Consider the following 23,218-nt stretch of genomic DNA (forward strand, 5'->3'; position numbering starts at 1 on the left):
GCAACCGTTAATGGGAATATCACTATTCCTCTCACACCCGATTCTCCCCACAGATTTTCTTTGCTTCTGTGTCTTTTATCTTCTTCCTCCTTTTGGTGGGTTTATTTTTTTCCAACTTTTTCTTCCTCCTCCACCTGTTCAGCCTTGCTGCTCCTTCTCTGCCTCCTTTCCTGCTTCCTCCTCCTGTTCAGCTCTGTTGCTCCTCCCCTTCCTCCTCTCTCTGCTGCTCCACAACTGACTCACTCTTTTTATCATCAACCCCTTTTTTCTTGTTTCTCCCTCCACATCACCAGTGACATTTACATCTGCTTCATTCATCAGAGTCATTCACTCCTTCTCCTTCCTCCCCAGCTTGCACTCAGTGTTTCATTGTTACAACCTGTTTAGGACCTACTTGCTATATTTGCTGTTTGTGGTTGTAAGTTTTAAAAAAAAACCACACAGGATACAAAGTGACTGGAAAGGGGGTATGATCTAATAAACTTGTGCTTCGTTCCTTCTAATCCTTTTCAAACAACTTAAGCTTTCCACTTCAGTGTATTTATTGTACTCACTGTTTTGTTTTATTCATTATGTTTGAAATATAATGCCAAAAAAAAATACTAGTGAGGTTTTGGGGTGGCAGTTGCAGATTAGCATGGGCGAGAAAGCCACGTACATTCAAATGACAATGAGAAGACACGAGTAAACTTTTATTCATTCAAGGTTTTATTCATTTCACTTTCACAAGATCCATTTTTTAAAAATCGTTTCGAATTTCAAACGATGTTCAAATGGCACTCTAGAAAAAAAACACAGGCTTAAACTCCCAGACAGAAACAGCTCAATCTAGCAAAACTTGCAAAGTAGGTATTGCAAATGAAATGTGTCGAGCAGTCAAAAAAAATAGCAACCCCCTCCCAAAAAAAGAAAATCCTGATCAAAATCAATCGTATGATAAACATGAAACAATAAATGGGAAATAAGATTCTTCCTCTACCTGCTACATTCTACATGCTTGAGCATCATTTGAGAGATTAAATTAAAAGGATCATGTCCAAAAGCGAGAAGAACAAAACTGCTTTCATTTTCTAAGAAAACAAAACCAAAGAGACCAGCGGCCCCATCAACAACAGCAGGCCAGCACTTGTGCTGCCGGCACTGTTGCACAAGTCACCCTGGCAGCAGTCAAAGTGCTGTCCAATTACACCCGACAATCCTGGCACATTGAGGGCTGAGCATATGTCCTTAGAGGCACAGCCTTTCACTGCCACCGTCACCCCTTCTACGCTTACTAAGAAAAAAAAAGAGAGGAAAGAATTTTTTTTATGAATTTCAAACTTGATCACAAAAACCGGGAACTTCCTTTGAGCAGAGGAAATAAGTGGAGCCCAGAGGCAGACAGTTATTACAACAATCCTGTTACCTGTATTTGAGATGCAGTGATCCTCATTCCCCGCGCAGTTCAATGTCCCAGTGCAATCTTGTCCAACACAAGTGAAGCATTTCTTACCATTCGGATTGGTGGGTCTGGGACCTGTGAAACAGACAAACGTTTTTTTTTCAGGAGATTGCAAATGGCATTTCATTAAAGACTGGTTTTGTTCTACAGTGTGCCTGTTTTCAAGAAGTTCATGTTCATGCAATAAAACTCAATATGTCCAAATATCTAGAGACATGAGATAGATTACCAGCGTAAACCGGTTGATTGTTGCAGAGGTCGGTGGAGCAGCATTTGGTCGTGAGAACACTTGCGGAAACTCCAAAGTTGACTGAGCCCTGAATACACTCTTGAGGTAGGGCACAACTCCTCGCACTAATGTCTTGGATTTTCTGATTACCTGCAATCCAAAAAAACAGAAACTGTGAGCTGGGTTTCTTTGGGCAGAAAAAAGATTACAATAATAATAATTTAAAAACAAATAAATAATTAAATACCTGCGTAAACAGCAACCCCTAAAGCAGCACACTTTGAACCTGAACTGCATGTTTCCTCCGTACAGGTCGATTCCGTGCATTGGTAGCAGTTCAGGGTGTAGACTGAGACGACAAACAACAGTTGTATGAAAAAAGATCATCCAAAGCAGGCATATTATTCCGATATATTAACCCTGAACAACACTATTAGGAATTCTAAGAATCATGTCGAGGGATAGCAATCATCATTTGTACAGCTTCTGGAAATGAGAAGGAGATGAGCGAAACAAAAAGACACATGAAAGTAAAACTTATCAAACTGCTTTTTGAAAAACAGATAGCTGACCAGGAACTTACCTTCAGGAAGAAGCACAATCCCGAGGATAAGTGAAAACAGATGCATTCTGTGAAGGTGGCCTGCAACTGAGCTTTCGGGGGCTTCAAGTACTGTGCTATAACAGGTTATCTCTACACCACTCCCTCTCCTCTCTCCTCCTTTATTTACCAAAGCGACAGCGTCAGATAATATGCCGGAACAGCCACACCTCTCATCATGACCAGATTTAAGAACCTTAATTTAAACTTTTAAAAACTGTAGATACCTAAATACTAACCCTGAACAATCAACTGCATAAAATTAGACTCCCTTCATCTACATGTCAGTTCAATACAATTCTATTGAAGACAAACATCTCACTGTATTTTTAGAGAGGAAAAACCGAACAATTCTTCCTCAGCAGGCATAAGCAACGTGAAAAGGGGGTTGAAAAACATTGGAATAAATGTTTTCTGCCAACTTACTACATCATCAAGGCACCCAGATTACTGTTTTATCTTTTTTTTTAAAGATATGTGATTACTGTGCTCTTTTGAACTTTAGGAGCAATGCATGTCTGAATGGAGCTGTTGGCGATCTGTAGAACATTTGGAGCCAAACAGTTAAAAACATCTTTAAAGATGGTGATGGTACTGCCCCCATACAATTGGAGCTTCACAGTCTAAAGGGTGAAAATGTGCCAGAGGAGGTAGACAATGTTTAGGGTGATATAGGATGCAAATTTTAAAAGTGGACCTCTTCGAGCTTCTTGTATTAAGGAACTTGATTTGTTTACACCATCTATCCTATTTGTGTAACTAAGAAAACTTTGTAGATTTGTGATGTGCAAACAACCAATAAAATAGTTCTTAAAAAAAATAATAAAAAAAAGCTATTTATTTTGATTTGGAAAAGCGTTTTGTTTCCTCCACCCTCCCCTGTTTATTCCTTCATGTTTTGCTTCTTTGTAAATACCTCTTAGATGTTGCAAATGTCCTGATTGGAGATTTGTTCGGGAAATCTTCATCAGCTACTAGGGAAAGGGAGCGCTTTAAAAGCAGTTGCTGGGCTTGCAAATATTGAAACCAGCCTTTACAATCCTTGATTTGAAAGTCCAACCCAGGTGTACTGAATGGAGAGTATCATTTCGGGAGAAACAAAAGTTACAGGCACTATTGCGTAATGTCATTTTCAGTTAGAAACATATTCAACAGAATCTGATGAGACACATAATGTCCTTGGATGTGATCGTTTTATTGCTCACGATAACATTGACCCTTCAATCATTTACAAGAAATAATCTTGTAGTTTATTATCTAATGTTTCTTCTTCCCGGTGTTGCACAAAGACCGCTCAAACAAACCCACACATCATTCCACACTGATGGCTCTCAAGAAAAACTAAATTAGTGTAGGTTTTCGTTTGCTTTCACTCACAGCTCTTCTGCGTGTGGTGGAACAGTGCCGATCAATGTGACTCATTTTAATCTTGTTCTGCACATCGAAAATGTGGTTTACAGAAGAACAAACATTAAACCCCAACTTCCATTGTCCGTCCTGCAGGAAACAATATAGAGCTCGGACTTTCAGCCACACGCTTCCCTGTAGTGGTGAGCAGTTGAGCGAGAAGAAGATGTACCATTGTGGTACTAGTACTGAAACCCCAGCGGTTAGCAGAGCAGGCGACTATATTCAGAGAGCGCCGATGACCTTTTCACTCCGTCCCATATACGAGCAGCATAGTGAAACCTGGAAAAGCAAAACAGGATGAATATGTGAGGATGAACTTTATGGGCCTGCTAAAATGTCCCATTTCATAAATATAATGAATAACAAGTTAAGTGCGGCGTTGGTTATTTGCTGCAACCTGATGAGCTGCTGCTGTGGGTCCACAGGATAAAAACATGATGAAGGTTTCCGTATTTCTTGAAAACTTAAATGGTCTCTTGTCTATCGTCCATGGTTAGTGAATCATACAGTCGATCATTTAATTCATAATAGCTTTTCCTTACATGGTTAGGAGTTTGACGCATGCGGTACATCGGTAAAACAGCAACGCCGGTGTCCTAAGTTCACGTCAGGCGGGACAGAATCCTCCCATAGAGCCAAAGGGAAAGGCCCCGCTTCTTGATTTTCAGTAAGAATACAACCTGAAAGCGGGGCCTCGCGATCCTTCTGACTTTTTGAGTTTTAGGCGGGAGGTTTGAGAAAAGTTACTGTCGGGATAACTGGCTCGCGGCGGCCAAGCGTTCATAGCGACGTTGCTTTTTGATCCTTTGATGCTCTTCCTATCATTGTGACTGTTCAGCCACTAATAGGGAACGTGAGCTGGGTTTAGACCGTCATGAGACAAGTTCCTTTTGCCCTACTGATGAGGCGTCGTGGCAATAGTCACCCATCAAGTATCACTGAACCTTTGCTTATTTAACACATTTTAGAAGAATACATTCAACTAAAAGTTGATTCATAATAATTGACAGAAACACTGAACAGACAAATATTTGAAAACATACACATGTACACACAACATGAACATGAGCACACACTTATATTAACTACCTGGCAAAAGTTTATTATTTCAGGTTATTTACTTGTAGTTATTACTACATATAAATCCTTAAAAGTATCGATTGGGCTACTCCTAATAGATTTTTTCAATACAACACAAATGATCAAATATAGGCTTTACGCTCGGAACAGAAGATATGACAGCGGAAGACGAAAATCACGTGACCACGTGAGCCGTGTCGTTCTTGTTTTTCAACTTTAGTCAGAATGCCTCGTCAAATAGAACGATAGAATATTGCTAAGAATAAATCTGTGTAACGGATTTTACTGAGTGAAGTAACACAAATGAAAATACTGGAATAAATTGTCCGAGAACTTGAGCGTAAAACACTCACAATCATCGAGTTGTCCAGCAGATGTCACCGTTCGTGACCGTGCAGTTTCACCTCATCTACTCCATAATACCGTCATGCTTTACATATGATTGTTGGCGTTAAAAAAAAGTGAAAATGAAGTTAAATCTTGTTGATATTCAACTGAATAGCCCGATTCTAGGTTCGTGTTTACAGATGCGCACTTGTCTTAATTTAGCCACACAAACATCCGCCTGACAGTAAAATCCCACCAGCCTGAAGGTAAAACCCTACCTGTTGGCAGTGACTAGAAAAAAACTACTTTACGTTTAATCATGACATAAAAAATTATTTCTAAGGTAATTACAACGAAATGAGAAACATTAAGAAGTATATTTAGTTCTGGCATTTTGAGTAGCTGCTCCTGTGTGGTTCTGCCTTTTTGTCCATCCTCAACCTTTGTTTGTTTGTAATTTATTCAACGAAATAGAATATTATATTGCTAAGGTGCAATGAACAGTGCAATAAAAGAAAAGAAAAACATAGAAAACTTGGGAGAAAATGGAGTTAGAAATTTTTTTTTATTTGGATACATCTGAAGTTATTCTTTTGGCAGGCTTTGACTTAAGATGTCTCAATGAGGAATAATACAGTTCAAATTCATTTGAAAATCAATCAAAACATAGGGGAGAGTCTCTCCACTTGTATATGATATACAATATGATATTTAGCAAGCAAGAAAACAATATTCACTACATTATTAGGTTTTGTAATCGAAATCGTTAATATAATACAAGACACTGGTAATAGTAAAATGTGGAATGTTGATTTTTTTAAAGACAGCCAGTCTACAATGTCAATGAAAAATGTATTTCAAATGGGACAAAGTGGAAAAAAAATGTATTCTAATGATTCTACAAAATCAAACAGGCAATGGTGGAGTTCCACTTAGAAGAAAAATACTTCATAAAGCTTTCAGGGTATTGCTCACAGCACTAAAGTGGTTCTCAACACTTCTTTATAATGTAGGACTGGCATTGCACCGATTCTAGCGTGTTGTTTTCAGTGACAAAAAGTGCTGTTTTACTCTCTGCAGGGCATGAACACTTCTATGTTCATCACACCTAGGATGCAGGAAAATGCAAAGCACTAAAAATGTTTCACTTAAATAGCTTATTTAATGACAATTGTTACCTATTATAAATCACATTGTCACAATACATAAACTCTAAGTAATTATGTTAAGTACTGCAAAGCTCCCCAACTCCACCTAAAGTGTCATGTAAAAATGTTACTTTTACCTCATATGAGTTACCTCAATTAATGTAAAACAAATCTTGGCACATCTGCTTCAACTGCTCACGTGAACCACTGGGACAAAACACCATCACTTGAATATTTTACGGTTAGATATTTAAAAAAATGACGGCCATCCAGGATGTCATTTAGACATATAATGGTGTAACTGAGTAAGCATACTTCCATTTCATAGGTGCCTAAATTTAGCTTTTGTCAGCATTGCAATGAAAGGAGGAATTGTACTTTCTGAGAATAGAGTCCAGGGGACTAATAATAATGGCTTGGATTCATATAGTACTTTTTTCAAACCATTGTTCATTCACACCAGTGGCAGGAAGCTACATTGTAGCCAAAACTGCCCTGTGGCATATCAACACAGGCATGGCAGCCATCAGGGCCTCAGACCACGACCAACATTCATGCACAATTCATACCCGGCAATGTGGGTTTTGAACCGCCAACACTCCAGTTACCGTTACAACCACTAAGCCACAATCACCACGTGGAACTAAGTTGTCCGGAGAATTTCCTGGTAAAAAAAACAAAAAACAAAAAAAACCTCTCAGGTACACAGAATACACAGGAAACAGACTGAGGGCGATTTGAAAAAGTTTAAGACAATTCAGAACATTATTCTTGCAAGAAGAGACAACGTCACAGTACAACCTTTGCATGATTGTCCAGGAGTTTCCGTGCCTTCTCAAAGGCTAAATTGTTTTGATAAAGATCCACCTGTTTTATGCACTGTACTATTGATTTCACAACCAAAAGTGCTGACACAGGCCATCCATGAAACTCAGACTGCAAAATTCCACGTCATTCTTTATGAGACAAAAACAAGATTTCCCTAACGGAAATATAGAGGGAAAAGCAGGGGCCCCAAGATTGAGCCCTGTGGAACTCCACATAGCGGGAAATGAGAGAAGTCTCAGAATCAGAAATGGTTATGGTCATGGTTCTAGCTGACAGATGATAAGTCCAGAGCAGAACCACAAATGGCCATTACATGCAATAAGCGATATAATGAAATGTTCTGCTCCCCAGTATCAATGGCCCGATGTGTGTGGTTTGTACACTACAGGCACACAAGAGGGAGGGAAACTTCTGCGTGAACGTCGTGTATTTTGCCCAGCAGAAACCACACACACTGTCAGGTGATGTATGGCTCACTTCAAATTGCACTCTGTGTGTGGTTTGGGATGGGCAGAGAACACAAGACCTTGAACTTTCACTTTGTGTTGGTTTTTGGCCTGTTGTAAAAACATTTTACATTTTTCTGCACTGTATGGTGTTTTGGTTTTTTGGCAACCGTTAATGGGAATATCACTATTCCTCTCACACCCGATTCTCCCCACAGATTTTCTTTGCTTCTGTGTCTTTTATCTTCTTCCTCCTTTTGGTGGGTTTATTTTTTTCCAACTTTTTCTTCCTCCTCCACCTGTTCAGCCTTGCTGCTCCTTCCTGCCTCCTTCTCTGCCTCCTTTCCTGCTTCCTCCTCCTGTTCAGCTCTGTTGCTCCTCCCCTTCCTCCTCTCTCTGCTGCTCCACAACTGACTCACTCTTTTTATCATCAACCCCTTTTTTCTTGTTTCTCCCTCCACATCACCAGTGACATTTACATCTGCTTCATTCATCAGAGTCATTCACTCCTTCTCCTTCCTCCCCAGCTTGCACTCAGTGTTTCATTGTTACAACCTGTTTAGGACCTACTTGCTATATTTGCTGTTTGTGGTTGTAAGTTTTAAAAAAAACCCACACAGGATACAAAGGGACTGGAAAGGGGGTATGATCTAATAAACTTGTGCTTCGTTCCTTCTAATCCTTTTCAAACAACTTAAGCTTTCCACTTCAGTGTATTTATTGTACTCACTGTTTTGTTTTATTCATTATGTTTGAAATATAATGCCAAAAAAAAATACTAGTGAGGTTTTGGGTGTGGCAGTTGCAGATTTGCATGGACGAGAAAGCCACGTACATTCAAATGACAATGAGAAGACACGAGTAAACTTTTATTCATTCAAGGTTTTATTCATTTCACTTTCACAAGATCCATTTTTTAAAAATCGTTTCGAATTTCAAACGATGTTCAAATGGCACTCTAGAAAAAAAAACACAGGCTTAAACTCCCAGACAGAAACAGCTCAATCTAGCAAAACTTGCAAAGTAGGTATTGCAAATGAAATGTGTCGAGCAGTCAAAAAAAATAGCAACCCCCTCCCAAAAAAAGAAAATCCTGATCAAAATCAATCGTATGATAAACATGAAACAATAAATGGGAAATAAGATTCTTCCTCTACCTGCTACATTCTACATGCTTGAGCATCATTTGAGAGATTAAATTAAAAGGATCATGTCCAAAAGCGAGAAGAACAAAACTGCTTTCATTTTCTAAGAAAACAAAACCAAAGAGACCAGGGGCCCCATCAACAACAGCAGGCCAGCACTTGTGCTGCCGGCACTGTTGCACAAGTCACCCTGGCAGCAGTCAAAGTGCTGTCCAATTACACCCGACAATCCTGGCGCATTGAGGGCTGAGCATATGTCCTTGGAGGCACAGCCTTTCACTGCCACCGTCACCCCTTCTACGCTTACTAAGAAAAAAAAAGAGAGGAAAGAATTTTTTTTATGAATTTCAAACTTGATCACAAAAACCGGGAACTTCCTTTGAGCAGAGGAAATAAGTGGAGCCCAGAGGCAGACAGTTATTACAACAATCCTGTTACCTGTATTTGAGTGACAGTGATCCTCATTCCCCGCGCAGTTCAATGTCCCAGTGCAATCTTGTCCAACACAAGTGAAGCATTTCTTACCATTCGGATTGGTGGGTCTGGGACCTGTGAAACAGACAAACGTTTTTTTTCAGGAGGAGATTGCAAATGGCATTTCATTAAAGACTGGTTTTGTTCTACAGTGTGCCTGTTTTCAAGAAGTTCATGTTCATGCAATAAAACTCAATATGTCCAAATATCCAGAGACATGAGATAGATTACCAGCGTAAACCGGTTGATTGTTGCAGAGGTCGGTGGAGCAGCATTTGGTCGTGAGAACACTTGCGGAAACTCCAAAGTTGTATGAGCCCTGAATACAGTCTTGAGGTAGGGCACATCTCCTCGCACTAATGTCTTGGATTTTCTGATTACCTGCAATCCAAAAAAACAGAAACTGTGAGCTGGGTTTCTTTGGGCAGAAAAAAGATTACAATAATAATAATTTAAAAACAAATAAATAATTAAATACCTGCGTAAACAGCAACCCCTAAAGCAGCACACTTTGAAGCTGAACTGCATGTTTCCTCCGTACAGGTCGATCCCGTGCATTGGTAGCAGTTCAGGGTGTAGACTGAGACGACAAACAACAGTTGTATGAAAAAAGATCATCCAAAGCAGGCATATTATTCCGATATATTAACCCTGAACAACACTATTAGGAATTCTAAGAATCATGTCGAGGGATAGCAATCATCATTTGTACAGCTTCTGGAAATGAGAAGGAGATGAGCGAAACAAAAAGACACATGAAAGTGAAACTTATCAAACTGCTTTTTGAAAAACAGATAGCTGACCAGGAACTTACCTTCAGGAAGAAGCACAATCCCGAGGATAAGTGAAAACAGATGCATTCTGTGAAGGTGGTCTGCAACTGAGCTTTCGGGGGCTTCAAGTACTGTGCTATAACAGGTTATCTCTACACCACTCCCTCTCCTCTCTCCTCCTTTATTTACCAAAGCGACAGCGTCAGATAATATGCCGGAACAGCCACACCTCTCATCATGACCAGATTTAAGAACCTTAATTTAAACTTTTAAAAACTGTAGATACCTAAATACTAACCCTGAACAATCAACTGCATAAAATTAGACTCCCTTCATCTACATGTCAGTTCAATACAATTCTATTGAAGACAAACATCTCACTGTATTTTTAGAGAGGAAAAACCGAACAATTCTTCCTCAGCAGGCATAAGCAACGTGAAAAGGGGGTTGAAAAACATTGGAATAAATGTTTTCTGCCAACTTACTACATCATCAAGGCACCCAGATTACTGTTTTATCTTTTTTTTAAAGTTATGTGATTACTGTGCTCTTTTGAACTTTAGGAGCAATGCATGTCTGAATGGAGCTGTTGGCGAGCTGTAGAACATTTGGAGCCAAACAGTTAAAAACATCTTTAAAGATGGTGATGGTACTGCCCCCATACAATTGGAGCTTCACAGTCTAAAGGGTGAAAATGTGCCAGAGGAGGTAGACAATGTTTAGGGTGATATAGGATGCAAATTTTAAAAGTGGACCTCTTCGAGCTTCTTGTATTAAGGAACTTGATTTGTTTACACCATCTATCCTATTTGTGTAACTAAGAAAACGTTGTAGATTTGTGATGTGCAAACAACCAATAAAATAGTTCTTAAAAAAATAAATTAAAAAAATCTATTTATTTTGATTTGGAAAAGCGTTTTGTTTCCTCCACCCTCCCCTGTTTATTCCTTCATGTTTTGCTTCTTTGTAAATACCTCTTAGTTGGTGCAAATGTCCTGATTGGAGATTTGTTCGGGAAATCTTCATCAGCTACTAGGGAAAGGGAGCGCTTTAAAAGCAGTTGCTGGGCTTGCAAATATTGAAACCAGCCTTTACAATCCTTGATTTGAAAGTCTAACCCAGGTGTACTGAATGGAGAGTATCATTTCGGGATAAAACAAAAGTTACAGGCACTATTGCGTAATGTCATTTTCAGTTAGAAACATATTCAACAGAATCTGATCAGACACATAATGTCCTTGGATGTGATCGTTTTATTGCTCACGATAACATTGACCCTTCAATCATTTTCAAGAAATAATCTTGTAGTTTATTATCTAATGTTTCTTCTTCCCGGTGTTGCACAAAGACCGCTCAAACAAACCCACACATCATTCCACACTGATGGCTCTCAAGAAAAACTAAATTAGTGTAGGTTTTCGTTTGCTGTCACTCACAGCTCTTCTGCGTGTGGTGGAACAGTGCCGATCAATGTGACTCATTTTAATCTTGTTCTGCACATTGAAATGTGGTTTACAGAAGAACAAACATTAAACCCCAACTTCCATTGTCCGTCCTGCAGGAAACAATATAGAGCTCGGACTTTCAGCCACACGCTTCCCTGTGGTGGTGAGCAGTTGAGCGAGAAGAGAATGTACCATTGTGGTACTAGTACTGAAACCCCAGCGGTTAGCAGAGCAGGCGACTATATTCAGAGAGCGCCGATGACTTCTTCACTCCGTCCCATATACGAGCAGCATAGTGAAACCTGGAAAAGCAAAACAGGATAAATATGTGAGGATGAACTTTATGGGCCTGCTAAAATGTCCCATTTCATAAATATAATGAATAACAAGTTAAGTGCGGCGTTGGTTATTTGCTGCAACCTGATGAGCTGCTGCTGTGGGTCCACAGGATAAAAACATGATGAAGGTTTCCGTATTTCTTGAAAACTTAAATGGTCTCTTGTCTATCGTCCATGGTTAGTGAATCATACAGTCGATCATTTAATACATAATAGCTTTTCCTTACATGGTTAGGAGTTTGACGCATGCGGTACATCGGTAAATCAGCAACGCCGGTGTCCTAAGTTCACGTCAGGCGGGACAGAATCCTCCCGTAGAGCCAAAGGGAAAGGCCCCGCTTCTTGATTTTCAGTAAGAATACAACCTGAAAGCGGGGCCTCGCGATCCTTCTGACTTTTTGAGTTTTAGGCGGGAGGTTTGAGAAAAGTTACTGTCGGGATAACTGGCTCGCGGCGGCCAAGCGTTCATAGCGACGTTGCTTTTTGATCCTTTGATGCTCTTCCTATCATTGTGACTGTTCAGCCACTAATAGGGAACGTGAGCTGGGTTTAGACCGTCGTGAGACAAGTTCCTTTTGCCCTACTGATGAGGCGTCGTGGCAATAGTCACCCATCAAGTATCACTGAACCTTTGCTTATTTAACACATTTTAGAAGAATACATTCAACTAAAAGTTGATTCATAATAATTGACAGAAACACTGAACAGACAAATATTTGAAAACATACACATGTACACACAACATGAACATGAGCACACACTTATATTAACTACCTGGCAAAAGTTTATTATTTCAGGTTATTTACTAAAAGCCCAAGAACGAGCTTGAAATGGTACAAAGGTGATTGTTGAACTGCCAGATGTTGAAATAAAAGCGATTTAACTCAAAACGGAAAAGTAATTCAGAATGTTGCAAAAAAAAAGGCCCTTTTCAGTGAACAAGAAAATTACTTAAAAACTGAAAGCTGCTCTGCAGCAATGGAGGTTGATCAAAGGGTAACGGTTGGTGCTACTAATTCTTTCGGGTGTTCCAACTTTTCTGGATCACTTTCAACCCCCTCTGTCTGCATTACAGCGCTGCTGAACACTCTGTGGTACCAGACCCACATGAGCACCCAAAAAACAGGGTTGTACTGCAGAAAGTAGTGTGTCGCTATTAAAATGGCAAGATGTAGACAAATAATAATGGAAGAGAGACAGACTATCATAACACTTGAATGGTTTTTTTTCTGCAGAAAAACTGCAAAGGAAGTGAACATGTTATTGAGTACAGGTACAGACAGGAAGTGGTCCAGAAGACCCAAAGCCACAACAGTTTCTGAGAATTCACAGCCTCTGTGACATGTGGCTCAGAGGAGAACCGCTTATGTAGATAAGTAGTGTTTAGCTATCTTGATTAGATTTTATTGAGTGTTTCTAATCTTTCCTACATAAATATTTTTTCAAAAAAAGACATACAACTGTGAATACTTGATGTCAAACTACAAATCCTTCAACTTATGCGCAGTACTAATTGTGTAATTTCTTATTTTTTTGTTGCATTAATCACTTATTAATATTTCATAATATAACACCAGAAAGTGAATAAACACAGAACATCACCAAACAAAAACAAAGAGAGAAAACCAATACAAAACGGAGACAAATAAAATAAAAAAAATCAATCAATCATTGATAATAACAATAAAATGAAATGCTGGCCCAAAACCCTCAAACCTTTGCATTTACACTTGCGGTAAACAGAGTCTGTTGAACTTCTATACTTCTGTACTTCTGTTCTATAATTTCATGTTACCACAATTCTTAATACGAGGCTGGAATGGCTTTACTGACACTTTGAATACCAACATGACACCCATTCAAATGTGGTGATTTGATTTCGGCGCTCGGCTTGGAACGCTATGGACTCAGATAGGCCGAGCAATTGCAGCCACACAAGACCACCATCAACAGAATTCTCATTATTATTCATTATTTATCAGTTAAATATTGAGTAATTCAGTCCATGGGTTTAAAGAGAAAAAAACCCAAATGATATAAAATGTATTTTCAAGAGGACCTACACGTAATTCTGTACAAATATATGGGATAGGAGACAAGCGCCAGTTACTCTGCTGATGGGCGCTGAAAAGACCCATTGTGGATTCTGTTGTTTTATTTTGAACTTTTTTGTGTATCTATATTGTTTTTGCTTTGCAGTGTATGAGACACATTGTGTTTTTGTTAATTATAGTTTCTTTTTTACCGCAAAGAGAAGCAGGATGTTTTTTTTTTTTTTTTTTACCTTGATGACCCATTTTAAGAAAACCAACATCCTGGTTCACTAGTCGGTAAAAAAAGAAACTAAAACACACGTTTAAGAACGACATTCATGTACCTGCTTAATCTGTTAGAACCTCTGAACTCTTCCAATACTGAGTAGAACATTTTTAATCATGTGAATGAATACTTAAATTATATTGTTAAACCTCCCCAGCTATAGGAGGCTATAATGGTATTAACTATCCATGTTAATTTAACACACTATCCTAACATTTTTGAAACTCATGTTTCAAATTGAAAACGCCCAGAGACATAATGGATTTTTACCAGTTTTTTTCCGTGAGGATGGTGTGGGACAGTTGACAGCGGGGCATCGCCAGTATTTGGTTGCGGAGTTTTGAAATCATGGTGGGGAATGACGGGTGTCCTCTGTAACCGGGAAGCAGGGAGAAGAGCGGGTACGTCCCCGAACCTAAAACATCAGACAACAAATCTAATTGCTCACGCACACACAATACGTAACGGGACTATTTCATTTTCAGGGCAAGAACATAGCTTCTCTCAAAACCTGCTTTCGTGAGATTATCCTCCCCATCGATCTCCTGCACAGGAAGCAGGAACATGTTGACTTCAGGTGACAGAAAGTCCTGCCCGAGGCCTGGGAAGATGTTGCAGTCAAGCATGGACAATGTGCCTGAAAACAAACCACCAAGTGCAGGTTGAGCATGCGTGTCGGTGCATTGGACCGTTAAATCAAACACAATGTGCTGGATCCAGTGGTTTGAATGTCAGTTAGGAATTTTAGTACAAAATCAGCAATGTGCGTCGGCCAATGGCACAAATACATCTGTTTGTTTCATGAACAAAGAAATCCGTTTAAACATGCCTTTTAAGAAGTAGTTGGACCCTAGAATTTAATAACTGTTCAAAAACTGCTGAAATCTCCATATTAAACTACTGGATAGGTTGGCATACATTTTCCAACCAATAGTCATGTACACCGATGAAAACATATTTGAATTATCAGTTACTTCTACACACATAACAACCCAAATAGTTTTAAGCCAACATGTTTTGCTTTTTAAATTGTCATAAACATGGCCTCAGGTTAAGAAAAAAATATATAAAAATCTGGTTTTGTTGAATACTGTAATCGGGATTTAATAATTATAATGCATTGGGTTTTATATAGCACTGTTCTGGACACTCAAAGACGCTTTTCATTGCATTATTCATTCACTCCATACTGGATGGTGGTAAACTACGTATGAAGCCACAGAACCCCGCACTGCTTAACTTTCGTCTTGTTCTTATGGAGTATGAAGAGGCACACCTGTGCAATACTCATGCAGTCTAATCAGCATCTTGACATGCCTCACCTGTGAGGTGGGCTGGATTATCCAGGCAAAGGTGAAGTCAAGTCAAGTCAAGTCAGCTTTATTTATACAGCACTTTAAAACAGTTGTGGCTGAGGCCAAAGTGCTTTCCAATAAAAGACAAATAAAAAAGCACAGTAAAGAGCAAAAACAGTGAAATACAATAAACAAACAATAGATTGGCAACAATAAAACCAGGGACAGAGTCTCAAACATGGTTAAAAGCCAAGGAATAAAAGTGGGTTTTAAGATTAGTTTTAAAAGTGGACAGTGAGGGGGATTGTCTGACGGGCAGTGGTAGCTCATTCCACAACAGAGGGGCTGCAACAGAAAAGGCCCTATCCCCTCTGAGCTTTCGTTTGGACCTCGGTACCTCCAGAAGAAGCTGATCAGCTGACCGGAGGCACCGAGCAGGGGTGGGGCAGCTCAGAGAGGTAGGGCGGGGCAAGACCATTCAGAGATTTAAAAACAAATAAAAGAATCTTAAAACAAATTCTAAAATGCACAGGCAGCAAGTGGAGAGACGCCAGAACGGGTGTTATGTGCTCCCTCTTACGTGCTCCAGTTAGAAGGCGGGCTGCAGCGTTCTGGACTAACTGGAGACGAGCGAGGGAGGACTGGCTGACTCCAACATAAAGTGCGTTACAGTAATCCAGCCGGGATGTACCGGTAATAAAAGCATGGATTACTGTTTCAAAGTGCTGCTGTGCCCGAAGGGTCTTTACCTTTGCAAGCCTTCTGAGGTGGAAGAAGCTGGACTTTACCACTGCCCTAATCTGAGAGTCCAATTTAAAATCACTGTCCATTCTAAAACCTAGGTTCAAAACCACTGGCTTCACATGTGGAGCCAGGGCACCCAGGTCAAAAAGAGGGGGTTCACAGGAGCCACTGGGCCCGAACACCATCACCTCAGTTTTGTTGTCATTAAAACTTAAAAAGTTAAAAGCCATCCAGGCTTTAATGTCCTCAAGGCATGACAGGAGAGGAGACAGTGAGGAGGCATCTTTCTTATTAAGTGGGACATAAATCTGGCTGTCGTCCGCATAACAGTGAAAAGAGATGCCGTGTCTCCTGAGCACAGAGCCCAGTGGGAGAAGGTACAGGGAAAAAAGCAGGGGCCCTAGAATTGAGCCTTGTGGAACCCCATATGTGAGAGGAGCAGAGGAGGATTCAGAGCCAGCAAGGCTAACACACATGGTTCTGTCTGCCAGATAGGACTTAAACCAGGCCAGAGCAGTACCACGGATGCCCACCAGGTGCTGCAGCCGGTACATCAAGATGCTGTGGTCCACAGTGTTGAATGCAGCAGTCAGGTCTAGCAGAACCAGAACCATATGATCACCACGATCATTTGCCTGGAGGATGTCATTAAAGACCCTGAGCAATGCTGACTCTGTGCTGTGAAGGGGTTTAAAACCAGATTGAAAAACTTCTAAAATGTTGTGCTCCTCTAAGTAGTCCTTGAGCTGTGCGTGGACAACCTTCTCCAAAATCTTTGAGATAAAAGGCAGCTTGGAGATGGGCCTAAAATTAGCCAAGACAGCCTGGTCAAGGCCTGGTTTCTTAAGAAGGGGCTGCACCACTGCATGTTTAAAAAGCACAGGAACAACACCAGATGAAAGGCTGCAGTTAACAATAGTGAGGATGAGCTGCCCTATGCTGTGGAAGGTTTCTTTAAAACGATGAGGAGGGATAGCATCCCGGGGGGAACCTGAGGGCTTCAAATGTGCAACCACATCCCCTAAAAGTTGCAAAGTCACTGGCTCAAACTCGTCAAGTGTAAACGGACAAGGAGCAGAGTTAGAAGGATCAGAGCCAGGAGCTGCTCAACAACACAGATTTAGACAGCTTTGTGAACAATATTTGAGAGAAATAGGTCTTTTGTGTATATAGAAAATGTTTTGCATCTTTGAGTTCAGCTCGTGAAAAATGGGAGCCAAAACAAAAGTGTTGCGTTTATGTTTTTTGTTCGGTGTATACCGTATATAGGTTTGAAATATCTTAAGACATTAGAATTGATATATTGTCCTTGACACAGAACATGATAAAGCATGAGGCATATCCCGACAGTGTTGGAGTTTCACCTTTGTACTTCAGATGAGAATGGGCCATTAGTTTATCCACCACCAAGTGCATGGTCTTCAGCTTTCTTGGACAGAAATCCTCCCGTCCGGCTTTATTCTGAAGGAACACTGTGAGACACAAATTTAAACACGGATTTAAGTTGACCTTGGCCGGCATGCGAGATCCGAGTGTTTCTGATTACAACAGGCACCTATATGAGGATAATACTCTGCTCCGTCTTCATTGCCCGAGGAGCCAGTGCTGTCATGGCTTGCTGACGGGGTGGAAGGTTTCAGCATCTCAGCAGTCTGGAGAAACCTGTCCACAGATAGGATCACACGACAGAAGTTCAACAGCCAGACAAACATTACACTTATAAAGATGCTGCAGAAGCATGTGATGGCCCCAAGAGGTTCCATTTGAATATAAATATCCAAGCATGGATGTATGTTAGATCAATGTACAAACTAGGGATGCACCGACACCACTTCCTCCCAAAATGAGTAGTGAATGAGTACTCGCATTTGAGACCATGGTTCTCTACCTTATTTCACTAAACTTGAATGGTCTCCTTGTTCTAATTCAAATGATTATGAAAATGTAATCCTTCACCTTGTGTGGCAAAAGCTTAGGAGCAAATGTACACAAATTTCTATTTCCCTGTTGTTGCCGACGGTTTCCAGATGTGAAGCAGCTGCAACAAAGTTAAAAAGATAAATTGCCTTCTGCCATTGGTTTGCCTGATACAGGCAGCGAATGAGTTATAGGTTAAAATAAAAAACAAAACTAGCTCTCATTTATCTGGAAATATCACTGTGACTTGTCAAGAGGAAGCTGCAAGCTGCTCAGCTTCTGAGTCCAGCAATAACTTTAACTGCAACAATAAAATTACAATGTTTGAAGGTGCAATAACCTACTTCCTTGATTTTGATAAGACAAGGCTGTACAGTGGCCTGTTTAGCACCATAACCTCCTAACCTTTTACAGCTGCATTTTGTTATGCTTTACAAAATAGATAAGAGATAGAAAGGTATTTTCTAAAATGTGCAATAAAAGTGAGGCTCACAACCCTAACATCTCAAATTAAAGCAAACTTTATGCTGAACACATGACTAAACTGCGCCACCAAGCCTGCCTTTAAATTACACTCAGATGTGTTAATATTGCTCAAATTTGAACAATATAACACTTGTGATGTCCACTCCTTTTTCTTTTTTTCCCAAGGTCGGTTAGAGAGCCCTCTTCCTGTCCCAATACAACTTATAATGATCAACTAATTGAAATGTAATGAAAGTGACCAGAGTGACCAGACCATGGTGTAATGCATGTCAGACTTGTTAGACAGCAACACAGGCTGGCTTTGTCTGGATTGACTGTTTATACAACCAACTGAAAGAAAAACGTGAGCGCGCTTATGAAACATTTAAGGCAAATATCCTTTTCAGATACAGCCTGAAATGCTTCACATTCCTTCGGGAGAAGAGGAACCTCTGGTCAAAGGATTTGTGAAAGCTGCCCGTTGCTGTCGTCCCGAGCCTGGTCAGTGAGTGTCAGTTTACATGGACCCAGATCTAATACTCACTTGTAAAGGTTCAAGTCGGTGAACCAGTCTTGAACGACAATCACAACGTGGCACACTGTGAAGAGGAAGGCAGCGATCTGAAGCGACTGTGGACAAACCATAGAAAGACAACCAATGTGTTAGCCATTTTTAGATACGATTAAAAGTGGTTCTGAACCGCCATCAAACACTGAATCACACATTTGAAATCACCATCGGGCCATCAAGCGTTCACTGGTGATGGTAGTCAATATTGCCCCCTACTGGCCAACCACATACCTGCATCTCAATGTAGGTATGAGGAAGATTGTACTCGGGAGGCAACTTCCGGTCGTTGTTGATGAGATGATCCAAAATAGATGGGCTGAGCATTGGCTGACGAAAAAAAAGAAAGTCCGACATTACAACCTGTCAGATATGTTCTCATCAGTACACAGAAAAACAGACCGAGTGTTTGAGTGTTGAAAAGTTTGAACCTTTTCTGAGCTTTAAAGGACTATTTTTGACAGAACATGTCCTAAATGACAACATGGTGCTAACACAAATACAATGAAGGATACTTTATTGAATCTTCTTATGATGAAATATTGTAAAAACTGGCGATGAGTGAAAAATATTGAATTGTTTATCAGTCAATTTTATCACAGCGCCACATGTTAGTAGTATAAAGGCAGAAAAACATTTGTTTTAATTTGCATTAGCATTCTCTTAGCTATGCAATGTTTTTATTTTATTTCTTTTTTAACCATTTATTATTTTTATTGTAATCGTTTATGTACATACATTTTTTTTATCTTGTCTATGATGGCGTTTTTGACTTCAATGGTGTCCAGGAAGTGACCATGTTATAGCGAAAATACCGAGTTTTTTTTTTTTTTAAAACAGAAAAGGTAAAACATATGCGACTTCGGTCAGTGGAATGCTTTTTAAAAGATTTTGTTCTAAAAGAATGACACGACTTCCGGTATGACGAGGCAGTGAGCAGACGTACATCCAGTCGTGTTCTTGATCTGCTAAAGTGCACATTAATCCAAATCCAGTGGCGTAACGAGCAACACAAAGCAAACAAAATGATGGCAAACATTACTCTGTACCACACTGAATACTGAATTAAAAAAACATGATTCGAGAGAGAGAGAGAGAGACAGAAGCTAATCAATCTTACCTGTGTGTCAAGGAAGATGACTCTCTCCTGCGTGATGAAGAAATCAATGCCTGTGCTCTGATTTCCTCCTCTCTCCTTGATCTCTTGAGTCTGCGCTCTGAATACGTAATTCCTGGTCAAATACAAACACATGCTTATTTTAAAAGGGCATAAAAGGGCATTTTATAGGGTCATATTCTAAAATATTGAATAATATTGAACACAGGTTCAATATAATGTGATGACGCCTGTCTGAATGTTGAAAGACATTTAAACAGGATCATTGTCCTTCACAAATCCATTTAGGATTTACTTTGAAACATAGGGAATGGAATCAAGAAGAGATTTAGTCAAAGCCCAGTTTAAACTCCAAATTTGAAATATACCAACAATGGAGGATGTGTTGGTGAAAACATTTAGTAGTTATATACACTTTATCTCCAGAAACTCATCAAGTGATATTTTTGTTGAATGAATCATTCAAAAAGCACAATGTTTATCATTATTGTTCTCATGTATACCGTGGTAGAAAGGCCTGCATCTTAGCTTGTAAGTAAGGGCTTTGCAATTAAGCCGCTATTTCAATTGACTTAACTTTCTGTACAAAAACAGCACATTTAGAATGATTTAATAAACAGATTTTTTTTATTTTTTTATTATTCTTAACTTGCAACTGGGATGATGCTCCTACAGGTAAGAATGGTTTGTTTAAAGGAAAAGTTATTTTTCATCCAACAAATGAATGTTCAATAACCCAAGGTTTCCACAGAACTTTTAAACTGTGGCCTTCAATAAACAGCCACAGCTCATAAGTGACAGGTTTACGCAACAGTGATTATACTTTCTGTGACCCTTCAGTGATAATCACATTAAATAGTCACTGACAAGGCCCTTATTCACATGTTCACATGATTCCTCTTCATGTTGGTGTTACTGCCGGATTTACCTCTGATCTTCTTCAGGAGTGTTTGCAGACAACATTGACATAATGGAAGATTTCCCACTGCCCTGCGGGCCGAGGACTCCCACGACCAGCATGTCTGTCTGGTCCCTCAAAAACTGCAACACATCAGCGCCAAGGACAGTTCTTAGTGGACGGGTACAATATCTTAAATCAATCAAGAGTTTTTCAACCAAATCCCCTGAACGTGAACTCACCTCCATGGCACTGTCACACCAGTTCATCTGATCGTCCACCAGCTTGATGCTGTGCTTCATCTTCTCCGGAGGGATGAGTTTAGACTGACCAACCATGGCTGTTTAATGAAGAGATTCAAGATTCAATTTCATTTTGTCTAACACACATAAGTTAACCAGCGTTGTTGCATACAGAACTAGTGATAAACAGGTTTTTATAAGATACTAGAATGACTCACGGTCCACAGCGCCACTCGATGCGGTAGCCCCCATTCCTCTGTTTTGGATCTGGTATACGGGCTGGGTGGGCCGCTGGCCCTCCCTTTCCATCTTGGAGGGTCCAGGACCAGAGGACTGAGCTGCTGCGTCTGGAGGAGCTCCTGGCTTCCCTCCATCGTCCCTGGCTTTCATGAGGGTGATGGGCTTCTCGAGGACTGGAGTTCCACTGACAGGCGCAGTCTGTGTCAGCTTTGCCTTGGACAGAGACCAACAACAGCACATACCAATCAACTACACAAACAGAGAAAGTAATGCTTCGTGGATATGAACTGCATTTTTCCCCACTTGCACTCAGTTGAGGCTCCACGCCATACACATACAGTGGAAATGTAATTTTGATTTTGATGAACATGGAGAAAAGCACGAGGGCAAATGATTGTATGTCTGTGTTTTACTGTGAAGCACTTTGTAATCTTTATCTGTGAAAAGTGTTGCATAAATAAAAAGTGTTCACTATCTAAATAGAGTACTCTCAAGAAATGTTCACATCATGCAACACTTGCATCATTTTGGGCTGCACAGTGCACTGCGAGAACGATTGGGTCTTGCTGTGTGGAGTTTGTGTGGGTCCTACAGGAACTCCAGTTTCCTTCCACAGTCCAAAAAGATCCATGCAAGGTCATTTGTGACCTTAACTTGCCCTCAGGTGGGAACATTAGTGTGTGTTTGTCTGTCTGTGTCTTGTGATGGACTGGAGACCTGTCCAGGGTGCGCTCTGCCCTCGCCTTCTATATGGGATCGGTTCCCCTGAACAGTATAGAGTCACTCTATCCTGTTTTAGAGTGGCATAAAAGATGGATGGATGGATGACATTTGGAGATGACAGCATATAAAACGTTGCTACATTTTGTGGAACTTCATTTTTGAGTCGGAAACAACACATTAATCAAAACAGGGCTTCATTCTGTTGTGCGAAGAATTTATGCAACCTTGAATAAACAATTGAAAATCCATTCAATAAAAATACTGTATGTCTTCATTATTCCCATTTTCAAACCTTTCCCACAACTGAGGCCCAGGGATTTGCAGTGAGATATTTCTCAGAGGTAAACGTACCCGTTCTCCAGGAGGCTTAGCCAGAATGATAGGTGTCTTTTGAATGAGGATACCTGGTGGATCTTCGCTGCCGTCCTGACCACATCAACAACAACAGAACAAACTTTGAATTTCTTATTTTGGTCAACAAAATGTGAAACTTAGTGACAACCGGATGGTGTTTTGCATTACCCTCCTCTCTCTTGGTTGGTAATCCCGATCCCGACTGGGACCGGACAGATTTTGGCCCGGAGGTCCAACATCTCTGTCGCGGCGTCGCCTCCTGCGGCGTCCAGGGCCGTACATGCCGGGCTGGCTGTGTCCTGACTCCGACATGTCGCTGGAAGCGAGGCTGAGGCTGAGGCCAGTGGGAGCACGGTGGTAGGCCAAACGACCTGAAAATAATGCTGTAGGAATAGATATTCTTATAGGTTCAACTCTATCGTTCCTCTTTCAACGTAAACAACGATGGCTGAAGCGGATATACTGGACGTCTGTTTCGTACACCAGCGCTGACCGGTGACTGTGCGACGCAGGAGTTTTCGAGCTCCGCCCGTTGGAGGCGCTTTGGAGACCTCTATCAAACGCACCTTGTTCGTCCGTTAAATGAGGTCGTTCCGACACATGGTAACAACGTTACAGTTCCTATATATTAAAAAGAGAGTGTGTCAGTAT

The 23,218-nt window shown here is 40.4% G+C and overlaps 2 protein-coding genes across 4 annotated transcripts; both read right to left on the reverse strand.

Annotated features, from left to right (window-relative positions):
* Positions 1 to 676: 676 nt before the first annotated feature.
* LOC308115101 (uncharacterized protein) lies at positions 677 to 10,065 on the reverse strand. The gene is made up of 11 exons (XM_080472450.1): positions 9,944 to 10,065; positions 9,608 to 9,709; positions 9,361 to 9,510; positions 9,094 to 9,204; positions 8,764 to 8,961; positions 3,332 to 3,340; positions 2,254 to 2,391; positions 1,918 to 2,019; positions 1,671 to 1,820; positions 1,406 to 1,516; positions 677 to 1,273 (listed from the first exon to the last, which is right to left on the reverse strand). The coding sequence occupies exons 1-11, from the start codon at positions 9,987 to 9,989 to the stop codon at positions 1,071 to 1,073; spliced, it is 1,320 nt and encodes a 439-aa protein (XP_080328576.1). The 5' UTR covers positions 9,990 to 10,065; the 3' UTR covers positions 677 to 1,070.
* A 1,071-nt stretch (positions 10,066 to 11,136) lies between these two features.
* smg9 (SMG9 nonsense mediated mRNA decay factor) lies at positions 11,137 to 23,209 on the reverse strand. Of its 3 annotated transcripts, none has more exons than XM_080471753.1 (13): positions 22,736 to 23,209; positions 22,565 to 22,639; positions 21,469 to 21,703; positions 21,251 to 21,348; positions 21,039 to 21,151; positions 20,114 to 20,225; positions 19,228 to 19,323; positions 18,970 to 19,055; positions 17,599 to 17,705; positions 17,408 to 17,515; positions 14,516 to 14,641; positions 14,275 to 14,419; positions 11,137 to 11,649 (listed from the first exon to the last, which is right to left on the reverse strand). In XM_080471753.1, exons 1-13 carry the CDS (start codon positions 22,877 to 22,879, stop codon positions 11,571 to 11,573), a joined length of 1,524 nt encoding a protein of 507 aa, XP_080327879.1. In that variant the 5' UTR covers positions 22,880 to 23,209; the 3' UTR covers positions 11,137 to 11,570. The 3 variants fall into 3 exon arrangements, with proteins under 3 accessions (XP_080327879.1, XP_080327881.1, XP_080327880.1); XM_080471755.1 differs by having other exon boundaries at positions 21,469 to 21,688; positions 22,736 to 23,140; XM_080471754.1 differs by having other exon boundaries at positions 21,469 to 21,697; positions 22,736 to 23,044.
* Between the last annotated feature and the right edge of the window lie 9 nt (positions 23,210 to 23,218).

Source organism: Lipophrys pholis, assembly GCF_963383615.2.
Source record: "Lipophrys pholis genome assembly, chromosome: 9".
NCBI classification, from domain to species: Eukaryota; Metazoa; Chordata; class Actinopteri; order Blenniiformes; family Blenniidae; genus Lipophrys; species Lipophrys pholis.